The 12,918-nt window shown below is 47.1% G+C and overlaps 1 protein-coding gene across 1 annotated transcript; it reads right to left on the bottom strand.

The window, feature by feature from the left end:
• Positions 1–3,223: 3,223 nt before the first annotated feature.
• Positions 3,224–7,498, bottom strand: CBLN2 (cerebellin 2 precursor). The gene is made up of 3 exons (XM_079942475.1): positions 6,738–7,498; positions 3,747–3,866; positions 3,224–3,503 (listed from the first exon to the last, which is right to left on the bottom strand). The coding sequence occupies exons 1-3, from the start codon at positions 7,092–7,094 to the stop codon at positions 3,306–3,308; spliced, it is 675 nt and encodes a 224-aa protein (XP_079798601.1). The 5' UTR covers positions 7,095–7,498; the 3' UTR covers positions 3,224–3,305.
• Between the last annotated feature and the right edge of the window lie 5,420 nt (positions 7,499–12,918).

The following is a 12,918-nucleotide window of genomic DNA, read 5'->3' as shown; positions in this document are numbered from 1 at the left end:
AAAGCATTTACAGTTTAGTAGCATTAACATTTATCAACTAGAGCAACTCACTGTTATAATGTCGTAATATTGGAACCTCATCTTTTACTTGTGTTCAAATGTTAATTATACATTTTTATAAAATGTCGGTTACATATTTGAACAGAAAGGTTGGCTTGAGCCACAAACGATAGTCAAATCACATAACTGAGAATTAAATTAATATGAAAATGTGTACATTTTGATATGTTTCTAAAAATCAAATGAGACTTCAATACAGTGCTGTAATTTTGAAAGGTTATTTGAGAATATGGACATTTACTTTTCACATTAAAATGTCCTGTTGGGTGTTCATTTTAAATATTCTTTTATAAATCGCCTGTTGAAAAAATCTGATTTACAAGAAACACTCTCCCTACCTTTTTCCACCATGGTTCCCTGTAGTCCTGACATTTCTGTGTGATTCTCATATTAGCCTTGGGGGGATGGGCAGAAGGTGCAGGGCTGTTTTCCTCACTCTACAGATGGGGGAACTGCGGCTCAGAGATGGGGCTGCTCAAATTGGGCTTCAAATATAGACGTCCCTTTTTTCCCAATTAAAGATATATTTCAAATTTTGATCTGACCTACATATTTTTATAGACCTTACACAAGAGCTTCATCTCCCTCAAAGTTCCTTAGCCAAACAGAACCTTGGCAGGAGCAACAGAAGATGATCAACAACTTTAGAAGCACTAATGTCCTGGCTTCTTCCTAATGTAGTTTCTGGCATCCGTTTAAAAAAAAAAAAAAAAGTGATAAAGTTTTCCTTCCTAATATAAAATCAACTCCTGAAACATACTTATTTTTAGATAGCTCAATTTAGTAACTTATTATTAGACAGCACACCCAAATGACAACCTATATGTAATACATTTAGAACTACGAAGAAATGTCTGTTACAAATTAGTAAGCAATAAAAAATAACAACTTCTCATACGTCTTTCAGTCTCAGACGTGCTATACTGTCTCTCACTGAGGACTGTTTGCTCTTTGTTTTAAATTGAACATAAGGTTGAGGAAATGAGGGAAAGAGGACTAAATAGCTAAGGGCAATAAAATAGAGAAAAATCTTAGCTATGATCCTGCTGTGTATGTTACCAGCATTAATAAATAATGCTCTTGTCAGGAGTATGTCTTCTACTCACAGAGCCAAAATATCCCAAATGCTTTCCGGTTGATGATTTTTGATCCTTTTTTTCCCTTACAAAATGTAACAGCATTTTGATTCAATTAAATTCTGCATCCTGTTGTGCACCTAAGGCCAGTAAAACTTACACCCTTGGCCCAACTTTACGTTTTCATGTGTAGAATCCCCACTGCATTTCTTATTTGAAAATGAAACCCATCCTCACACACATCTTAGAAACACCTGATGCGATCATCAAAGGTCAGTTTCTTGTGTATCTGTGTTCTCTGATTGAAATATTGGATTGGATCTTGTACTACATCAAAGATTAAATGTGAGAAAAGCAGCTTGCCTCTCCACCAAACCTTTTTAATGCTCTTTTTCACATAATACCTCCCCCCAAATCTTTCTGTGTGAAAAATAGATTTTTAAGGGTGCAGTATACGTCTGGACCCAAAGCTAGATCTGCCTCTGTCGCTGTGTGTTTTTCTGTGTATTTTCTAAAGAGTAAACAGTATGGGTTTAATTTCCCCACGCCCTTGATCCTTGGCCTTTCCTTACACACATTTTGAGAGTTGGGAGGCGAGGTGGAGGGAGAAACCAAGTCAGACATCAAACCCATTTATTCTGCATCTTAAATTATGACGTTTTATCATCAATATTTTGGTTACATTGTTACACAAAGGACAAATTAACATCCAGTTTGAGGTTTCTTCTTTGATTGCTTTGGGATCAGTGCCGTTTCCTTGGCGTACGAATCCTGCACCCATCAACTCTCAGCTGTGTTTTAATAATATTGTTGTACAAGGCGCCAAACAACAAGGATTTGGGAAACTGCTTCTAGGGCACCTCTGCCGACACCTTCAACCACTGCGATTTCCAGGTGGCCTCCCGCCAGGCGCTCCCAGGGGATTGTCAACACCCTCTGGCCTTGGTGGGTCAGAAGAGGATCCTGATGGGGAAGAACCGGTTGGTCCCGTCGACTCTGAGGCGCCTGATCGCGGTGCGCTCACCCAGAAGTGGATCCAGCTGAACAAAAACATGCTGCCTGGAAGACCCAGGTGTGCTCAGCAAAGAAACCATGTGATCGGGGACTTGGTCATCACAGCTTCCATGCCAATCTGACATGATTCAGGCCACCCAGGAACATCAGTCTCTTAAAGTATTCCAGAATGTGAATTAAAAAAAAAAAAAAAATCCAGGTTGTTAGTTCCAAAGGTGCCTCTGAGAGAATCTCTTCGAAAGAATAAGCAGAAACGTCCGTCTGTCATTTTCACTTTGCTCTACAGGTACCTTTTGTTTGGTTTGGTCTCCTCCAAAACAAAATACACAGTTATTTTTTGTTTTGTCTTGTTTGGTCTCATCCAGGAATTCAACACACATTTTTCTCTCCTCACCCCAGCACAAAAGATCAGAGCAGGGGTGTGGACGGAGAGCTGTGTGTGGGAAGGAAAGTAGTTTCTTGGGGAGAAACACACACACACACACACACACACACACACACACACACACACACACACACACACACACACACACACACAAACAATACAAAACAAAACTGGCAGTCCAATGGCGCAAAATTTGCTTCTCCGGATAAAGCACTTCTTAACACAATGTTCCCTTCCCCCTCCCGCGTGCTCCCATCCACCCGGAGTGGGGAGGAAAACGGCATGAAAGCGAAGCCATTCTTTTTCTTAAGGCTGAACAGACACACAGAGAACACGTTTCAAGGACTGTCGGGCGGTGGTGACTGGCAGGGCTCTCGCTGTGAGCCCAGCCTGCGGCCTGCGGGCCATTCCGGGGGCAGCGGTACCAGGTACAAACAAAGAAGAGAAGTCAGTGGTCCCAGTGATAACATCCCGTATCGACTTTCCAATCGCAGGTACAGATTGCTCAGATCTGTCATTTCATTTCTCCTTCAGACGCTGTCATCTAAAACTAATTAGAGGTCAGGTTGCAGAGAGGCATGGTCAACATTCAAAGAAAACACTGGAGGTTCCGAAGGCGATCACGCTTCGACCACAACAGTCCGACGAAGGAGGCTAGAAACAAGCTGTCCTGTTCTGGCAAGTTCGGGGTGTTAGGAAGGGTGAACTCCTGCGTCCAGGTGGCAACTTCCCCATCCTCGGCGGGGCAGGGCGGGGCGGGGATTCTGCGTTCATAGAGGGAAAACCAAGAAGCCCGAGAATGTGGAGTACTTCCAGCCTCCCATGAGGTTGCCCCTCTCCAGTTTGAGGTGGACTTTGTCCTCCCTTTCCATCAGCAGCAGGACACCGTTGCTGGCAGCTTCTCTGGTGACGTCCTGGTCCCCTGCGAAGGCGGAGATCACCGGGTAGCCGTTCTGCATTAAGCTGACCTGCGAGGCAGAGGATATAAAGCTCAGCTGACCACGATGGACCCCATCCCATCCACTTGTTCTCATCTCCCCCCCCCTCCTCTCCCCACCCTGGCCATGGACCTGGACCCGTGCGGGGTCCTGACCCAGAGGACTCAGCTGGTGTCCAGGCCCCCGTGACCCCCGTCCCTGGTCCTCCCTGCCTCGCAGACGGTGTGACTATTCATCCACAGCCGAAAGTGTCCAGCTGTCAGAGCGACCCACCTGGATGGTTTGTCTGTTGTACACTTTGACCACGTGGAAGCTGAAGCTATAAATCCCTTTTCTCGGGGCTACAAATATACTGGAGGCGAGATCGAAATGGTTGCCAATATTTACTAAGACCTGGAAAAGAAGAGGGCATACAGCACACACAGAGCAAGCCCCTCCTCAGCGTGTGTTTCAGTCAGACTCACAAAATCACCCCCACCCGCCCCTTTAGGAGCTGAAGCACCACCGCAGCACCTGCTCAGGGCGCCCAGGCCGCCCCAGGAAGGAAGCAGCCCCGGAGCGCAACGTGAGGAATTGATTTCCGAAGGATGCTAATGGATCGTAATTCAAAAGGATGGCTTTAGAGTATATTTTATTTATGCGTTGGAAACGTGGATGCAAATTGTGGCTGCTGTGGGCAGGGCTGAGAGAAAGCAGGGGAAGACGATCAGCTCGGTAGACACACTGAGTCTGTTCAGAGGTCCGTGGGATTCTGGGGACTTGAACGTGAGGCGTGGACCAAAACAGAGCTCCGTCCTGAATGGGCAGGGAAAGGGCTGTGGCGTAAGAGGCCAACTCAGTGAGATAACTTCTGTCAGATAAAGCTTGGGACGAGCTTTGTGTGCATTAGGAGAGAACAGACCGACCGTGTGAGGTTTCCTCTGTTTCCCAGCCCCAGGCATGCCCCTCCCCGCCGGCAGCACACAGTAGGTGCTCAATAAAGGCTGCTGGGTGAAAGACCACACTCCATAAACACTGGCTGCGCCCATTTCCCCTCACTTTACTCCACATGAGGTGTCTGCTCTCTAAGCTGAGCTATGATGTCATGCAAATAAGCTTGGACAACTAAAGGGAGAGTGGAAAGGCAGCTCGGACACCGTTAGCTCACACGGTGGGAACTCCGCAAGGTGCGAGAATAACGACAAGATGAGCCACGAGATACAAAGTCACATGACCCTCCAGGTGCTATTTCTCAAGTAAAAGACGGATGAGACTGTCAGGATGTCATAAGCAGAACTTGGAGAGTGGAGGGTCCCCCCATTATGAACAGATTCCCTTTCAGATATTCAAGGCGGAATATGGCCCCTCTGTCTGGACCTGTCCCCATTCCTCCTCACGCACACATGCACAACTCAATTAAAATAATAAAATGGCCCGCCTGGTGTTCTCAGCTTTTAAAATGAACAGCCAGCAACAACAGAATCCTAGATTAGAGACCCTGTCATCTGTTCAGAAAATAAATTTCAACCTCACACCCTTTGCTGTTATTTTGTACACACTCATTACAGATGGATCACACACGGCTCCCAGAGCAACGGGCAGGGTGCCACTGATGACTGCTGGGATGGCTGGGGACTGCGCCACACCAGCTTCTTCAAGGAGCTCCAAGCAGTACTTCAGCCCCTCGACTGCAGGGCTCAGAGACACTCGGGCTCTATCGTTAAAGGCGATGTGCTTCAGGAGGTGCCTCCGAGGCTGTGTTCCTGTCTGCCTGACAAGGCTTGAGAAGAGAACAAAGCCTCCCCTCTCCAAGCCCTCAGCGCTGCTTCTCCCAACTCAACGGCCTCAACTCTCGCACCTCCATTTCTAATTCAGGAAACTGGTAAATTCGGGGCCTTGCTGTAGACGGAAGAACACCCACCAGCCCCAGAAAAGCAAGTTTCACTTACTCCCTAACTGGGGAACCAGAGAAGCATCACTTAATCTGCCCTGTCATAGTTTGCTCATCTATAAAATTAGAATCCTACTACTACTTAGCCTGCCTACGTCACAGAGGGTTTTTTTTGACACCCTAATGAAAGGGCAGATGTAAAAATGCTGTGAAAACGAATTCACTGCCTGCTTTAGTTGGACATAATTAAATTAAAGACATGTATGTCTCGGAAGAAAAAAACAGATTAAAGAGAGACACGCCCCGTACACACCCCTCCCCAAATTTCAAGTACATAATCCTTAACAAGGATTAAAGCAAATAAAGACACTGGCCTAAGAAGAGGCTTTGGTGTGTGCAGATGTGTCACCACTCAGGCATGCGAGTTGGTTAACAGAGAGAAAGGAACCCAATCAAGTGTGCTCAGTAAGCCCGAGCTCCCTGTGTGGGAAGCACTTTGGCACAAGGAATGGAATGGTGAGGTGAAGTTTGGAAACCACTCTAATGTTTCCTGTTTGCTTCCAAAAAGCAACAGAAACCAAGGTGGGGAGGGAGGACACCAGAGGAAGGTGGAGACCTCTAACCCTGGGCAGCAGTAACCCAGAGAAGGCGTTGCCAAAGCCTGATCATATGCAGACCCTTCTGCTTTGAAGCCAGTGGGAGAAGTTGAGTGGCTGGAGCAACTTAAGTCATGGCTCTTCACTTTGTGTTTTCTTCATATACATCGATCTGCGTTTTATGATGCGTTGTATATATTGTATTTACCGTAATATATACGTTGTATATATTGTATTACCGTAATGGCATTCATATAACCACACTCGGTTTGGTTTTGTTTGTCTATAACTATACCTGCTATTTCCTCCCCCCACTCTCCCCCCCTTATTTTTCTGAAGACAGGCATCCTCTCCCCAGTCCTTTCCAAAATAAGCAGTAGGTACACATTTTCGGAGCCTCGGCTGAGACCCTCGGAGAACCCGCGGGCTGAGCGGGGAGAGTTTAAATGCGCTCGGTCCCTAAGTGGCCAGTGGGGTGACAGAAGGCCATCCACCACAAAGGACGGCCCCCATCCCAGCGAAAAGCAAAACGTTCACTGTCCTTTCGGGAAATCTATTTCAGCTCTCTTGGCTCTCCGGGACGCCTAGCTTTTACAGGACTCCCAGTCACCCCAGTGCCAACTGAGCTGATTAGTTCTAAAAAAGCTACAGTGTGAAAAGGAGAGCTTGCTGGAGAAGGGAGAAAGGGCAGAGAGGAGGGGGGAGCCTGGAACTCCACGTCCCGGAAGCCGGCGACCCCCCAGGCCCCCCGCCCTCCCCACCCAAGGCGGGAGGCGAGGGGCAGGCCGGCCGGCTGACCTGGTCGAAGTAGATGGTCATGGTGCGGTTGCTCATCTCGGACGGCTCGTGGTTGGTGCTCCGCGTGGCGGAGAAGGCCACCTTGGCGCTGCCGGAGCGCACGGAGATGCCCAGGGAGGAGGTGACGGCGCCGTCCGCCGACGGGCTGGAGTCGCACACCACCAGGCACTTGCCCTCCAGCACGATGGGCTCCGTGTCATTCTGAGCCCGCACGGGGCAGCCGGCGGGCAGCAGCAGCAGCAGCAGGGCCAGCGCCGCCCCCAGGCTGGAGCCGCAGGCGGCCGGCTCGCGCAGCGCCCCCCGGCGCCCAGGCATGGTCAGCGGCGGCCCGCGGGGGCCCCGGCCGGGCGCCGGCATCCGGGCTGCGGGGGGGGGCGCGCGGGGGCGCGGCGAGGGCGGGAGGGCGCGCGGGAACGCGCGGGGCCGTGAGTAGCCTCCTCTGGCCTCGGTCCCCTGCGCCGATGGTCAAGGCCGGGGTCGTCCTCAGAAGAAAGGCGCCAGCGGACCTGTCAGGGCAAAGAACCCAAACCCTGAGACAGGGAGGTGAAGCTGCGTGCGGAGGAGGCGCGGCGAGCAGGTCCCTGCGGCGTTCGGGCCCCCTCCCTGGAGACCACCCCCTCGGTGCCTCGCACTGCTCCCCGGAGAGCCCGACTGGCACACAGGTCCCGAGAAACGCCGGGGCTCACTGGCCAGGGCATCCCCGAAGGCTCTCGGGCGGCGCGCGCCGGGGGCGCGGTCAGGTAAGGGACCCGTAATTCCGCAGGGCCTCGGCCATAAGGACATGGCCGGTCACCCGCGGAGACGCGGTCAACGCCACCCCGGCCCATTCAGCCCAAGGCAAAGGAGGGCTTAAGCCACAGGCAAAGAAAAAGATCCACTAAGCCTTAATGGCTTTAATTTCAGAGGCATTTTCTCTAAAGCCACACCAAGAAACCTTTTTCCCTTCTCTGCTTTCACTTTCATTCATCCTCTATTTCTCCGACCTAGAGACTTTTTTTTTTCTTAAAGCGATCCATTTAGTGAGGATCTTATCCGTTTTCCACCCCAAGAACAAATCCCCAGTAAGCTCCTTCGGGCGAATAAGAGTAAGAGGAAAAACAAAAACCAGAAGAGAAGAGAGAGAAAAATCCTAAAACCGAACATCCACTTCCAGCGCCCCCCCCCCCCTGCCAGCAGCGAGCCCCTTTGGAGAAGCCCCTCGGATCCCTCTCTCTGGCGCAGGACCAGAGGATTCCAGCGGTGGGAACCCCGAGCTTGGCTTATCGTGCAGCTTTTGTTTCCGGACTCCGGGCTCTTCTCCTCCCGGCCAGGAGGCAGCCTCTGCAGCTTTCTGCCAACTTACGCGCCTGTCTGCACTTGTAACCGGGCCCCTTCTTCCCCCTCTAAACTAGACATGTATCTCCCATACCCAGGCGAGAAACAAAAAGCAAACAAACCTCTCCCCTCACCGCCCGCAGCCTCCGAACAACTCAGCCAACTGCCTAAATAGTCCTTATAAGAAGAGACAAGTTGTTTCCCGACGGGAAGCCTCCCTCCTCAGCCCCTGAACAAAATGATCTCGATGTTCTCTCCCGCTCTCTCTCCGCCCAGACGCAGACCCGCGGTGGTCCTCATTGAGACAGACGCACGAATGCAGTTAACGCGCCGATCGCGGAGGGCAGGGCCGGGTTGGGTTACCTGGAACATCCATGATGGGCGAGCACCGCGGTCCGTGAACTTGTTCTGCTCGGAGAAGATGAGCGGGAGCTGGCGGGAGGAGACACCGAGCGCGACCCCTTCTCCCGGCGTTTGGCCAATAACCGCGCCGCCCCGCCCTGCCGCTTTCCCGCGCCGGCCCGCGCACCGCACCGGCGCGTTTCGCGCCCCGCTCCGCCCCGCACGTCCCGCCCCGCGTCTGCACCGCACCCGGGCCCGCAGCCTCGGAGGCGCCCTCGCGCCTGCTGCTGCGTCTCTCCGCCGCCCCCCCCTCGGTCCCGGCCTCCGGACAGCACCGCCGAGCGCCGCGGACGCCCTGAGGACCGCCCCGGTCCCGCTCTCACCCGAACACCCGGCGCGAAATCCTCCCAGACGCCTCTCTTACAGAAATTAGGCGACCTCAAGAGCGCCGGTCGCGCCTCTTCTCGATTCTTTCTTTTCTTTTCCAAATTCCCTCCAAGTCTTAATCCTGAATAGCGTGATCACTTTCATAATTAGTGGGGAAAGCAGTTTTCTTAAAAAAAAAAAAAAAAAAACGAGGACTGGGATGAAGAGAAAAATCTTGGGATCTTAGTGATGTGAAAGCTGGGGTTCCGGGACCTCCAGTTTGGGAAATGCCAGGTTTGGGCAGGGATTAGAGGGGCGCCTCCGCCTGGGTTTCTGCTTCTGCTCCTCTGAACCTGGGGGGCTGGCGGGGCGCGCTGACACTCGAGCGCTTAGTTATTAAAATGCCTGCTCTAAGCTCTAACCCCCCGGGGACGCGCGCCGGGTTTCCGAGCTGCGCCCCCAGCGCGGACGAGAAGCGCAAGCACGGGCGTGGGGCGCCACCTACGGGCGCTGGAGCCTCCCTGCCGCGGGCTGCGGGCCAGCGGGCTCGGGGAGAGCCGGGGAGTCCCGCGGACACGGGTAAGGCTCGCTGATGGTCCTCTTGGACCCCCCAAAGCAGTCCGGGCCTCTGCAAAAATGTAGCAACAGGAAACGATCTTTCCGGTCTCCTTCAGTGCCCTGCCCCTGAGAGAATGAAGCCGCACCCTTGCTTCTGCAGATCTTCACTGTTCTAACCACTCTGCCAGGATGATTTACGCCGCAGTCAGGTTATCGTTGCGTATCATTGTCTTCAAAACCTTTGCAAGGACCACTGGGCTGTACAGTCCATGCAGCCCTTAAACAAAGACAATATTTAAATGGACACTCTCTTTGTAATCCGACCTCTAAAGACGTCGTTTAAAAAAAAAAAAAACTTAGTCCTTTGACTTGCTTAGTATGCCTTTGCTGATAGGCTATTCAGAAATAAACTGTAAGTGGGCCAGTGCTGTTCAGAAGAATAGAATGAACGTATAGCTTATTCCAACAGACTTCACACCTAACCCTCTTTCGTTTGAAGATTTCAGCCAGGGCTGTGGTCCCAGCCCATAACGTGGGGCTTTGCAGGTAGGGGGTTTTCAAGGCCTTTGTTCCCATAGGCTGGGGCATGGCTCCTCTCCCTCGTTAGAACTGCCAAGGCCTCATCTCTAAGAGCGCGAGATGAAATTGACTTCACATCAGTTCCGCCGAAATAGATGCGTAGGAAGACAGGGGCAAAGTGAAAACGGAATTGCATATTATTACCTGAGACAGGTATTTAGTATGGTAGTAAAAATGTGATTAAAAGAACTTCTGAGCCAAATGGTTTCTACTTAACATGCAAAATAGGACAAAATAGCCCCCGCCAGTCTATTCTCCCCCAAAGGATATTAGCTGAAAACGAAGTACTTTGCTTCAACATTTTTATAACATGCTGGTCAGATGTATTGGACTTTGTCAGGAAACGTTTTCGAAGCCACCATATTTTGTTCCATTTGTATGAGTTTAACACAGTGGAAATTGTTGATTCTTACTCTCCTATTTTTATTCCAACGTTGCATCAATTTCACGATCTCTTATTGTCAAAATAAGCACAACTCTATCCTTCCATCACAGAGAACACGGATTTGCGTGCAAACGTGAATCGCAAGGGACTCCAGATTTATGAAAGAAATGTGAGCTTGGACTGAAAATTAGACCAATTTGGGGATGCTAATTAAGTAACAATACCTCTCACATATCTATACCTCTTTAAATAGCATCTCTATTAAGCAGTTCTTAAATGTTATGCTATAAGCATTTCATTTGACTAATGCAAATGCAAACACACATGATCATCACCTTTGGAGGGAATAAAACCAAGCCTCTTTTCTATGAGGCAACAAAAATGTCTAACTTGTATAAAAAGTAAAACTTTATATAGGGGACTTAATTATGGAATTAAAGCAATAAGTATTCTTATATGATGGGAAAAACAGGTTAGGTTTAAATTTAGGCTTGAAATTATTTTTGGAAGGAAGTTAATAATTGTGAAAGTAGCAGATTGATATAGAAATGGAACATTATTTATTCACTGATCGAACGATTGTTCTGTCTATAAGGAGACATTTAGCTTGTCTCTTTGTGATGGAATTTTAGTCCATTATTGCTTAGAAAGACTTTCAGAATATAACTAAAATTTAAAAGTGAAAACGTTTTCTAGTTATCACAGGGATTACCTTTTCTATTTTATTTCCTTGTTACTAGAAACTGTTGTCATTAGCACTGTAACAGTAGACTCTATGCTCTTAAGTGTAGGGACATCCCCATCGACAATAAAAATATCAACCATTGATTGAGCATCTGTTATGTGTTAGCGCACTATTTTCTTTATCTAGAATATAACATACAGTTTAACACCCACGATCACCCTGTAGTAGACACATGGTCACCTAGAGCCTAAGAGGAAGGTATTCTATTGTTAAAAAAAAAAAATTGAGAGGGGGAGGCTAAGGTAATTCAAGATCCCTTCCTTTCATTTATACTAAGTATTTATTTCTAATAGAGCTTAAATTTGTTTTCTTTGGATAGAACCCATCACTGAAAAACATCTTTAGCATGCAATGTAGTCTTTTCTTGCTTATTTAAACTAAGGCATGATATTTATGATTTTATCCTAGATAAATATGTGATAAATATGATATGCTATATATTTCATAATATTGGATGTGAAAGCTATATACGTACTTTAAAACATAAATATATAAGCATTAATAAACAAAAAGTATTTTTTAAATTTAACTTTATTAGGGAATAATTGACAAATATAATTGTATGTATTTAAAGTGTACAATGCGATGATTGGATACACATATCCGTGGTGGAATGATGACCAACATCAAGATACTTAATACAGCCATCACCTCACGTAGTTAACACAGTTTCCTCTTTCTTATTTACGTGATGAGAACGTAAATAAGAAATATCTACTTTCTGCACCTTTAAGTATACAAAACTGTATTATTAGCTATAGTCACCATGCTGTAAATTAGATCCTCAGAACTTGTTCATTTTATACTGAAAATGTGTACCCTTTGACGTACATCACCCCATCTCCTCCCAGCCCATGTTAACTACCATTCTATTTTCTGTTTCTATGAAATCAGCTTTGTTTTTGTTTCGTTTTGTTTTTAAGATTCCACATATATAGTTTTGACTTTGTCTGGTTTATTTCACTTAGCCTAAGGTCCTCCAGATTCATCCATTTTGTCACAAATGGTAGTATTTCTTTCTTTTTATGGCTGAATAATATTCCCTTGTGTATAAATACCACATTTTCTTTATCCATTCATCTGTGGAAGGACACTTACGTTGTTTCCATATTTTGGCAATTGTGAGTAATGCTGCATGAACATGGGGGTGCAGGTATCTCTTCGAGATACTGATTTCATTTTATTTGGACATATACCCAGGAGTGGGATTGCTGGATCACACATGGTAGTTCTATTTTTACTTACTTTAGTAAAAATATAATTTTCTAAAATTATTAGTAACTATATTTCCAGTGTGGCATAATGCTATTCTAGAACATTATTAAGATGTGGAAAATAATTCTAAATATTACACACTCCTCAAGTTATACGTGCTAAAGTGTAAATGCTCAGTGTTATGTGGACACTTCAATCTGATGAATTACCAAAATAAGTGAAGGTCTTTAAAACTTGAAGCCAGCTCTAATTCAGTTCAACAGGAAGACCAAGAAAAGTTAGTCTATATAAGCACCTGGTTTGTAATATTTGACTGAAATTACTAAAAATCATAATAATCTGGTCAACTTAGCTAAAAATTTGTTGACAGAAATCCCAGGTTAGCTGAATTCAAGTCAGTTAAAACTGTTTGCATTATGGGGTCATATTACACTAAACAAATTACCTCTGCCATTCAAAGAGCATACTGAACTGTTAAAGACCATATACCAGCTATTTTTTCTGACATTCATTTCAACATTCAATAAAGATTCTTCAAAAATATAAGTTTTTATTTTACTTTTATTAGCAAACCGATAAAATACAGAGCAACATTTGGCCACAATGTGATACTATTTTTCCAATGTTACAAAATGAACTTATAACATTATAAAAGGATACTTTTTATGGTTCTAGAA

Source organism: Stenella coeruleoalba (genome assembly GCF_951394435.1).
Source record: "Stenella coeruleoalba genome assembly, chromosome: 14".
NCBI classification, from domain to species: Eukaryota; Metazoa; Chordata; class Mammalia; order Artiodactyla; family Delphinidae; genus Stenella; species Stenella coeruleoalba.
The sequence above is the reverse complement of the archived record's forward strand: the minus strand, read 5'-3'. Positions and strand labels throughout refer to the sequence as shown.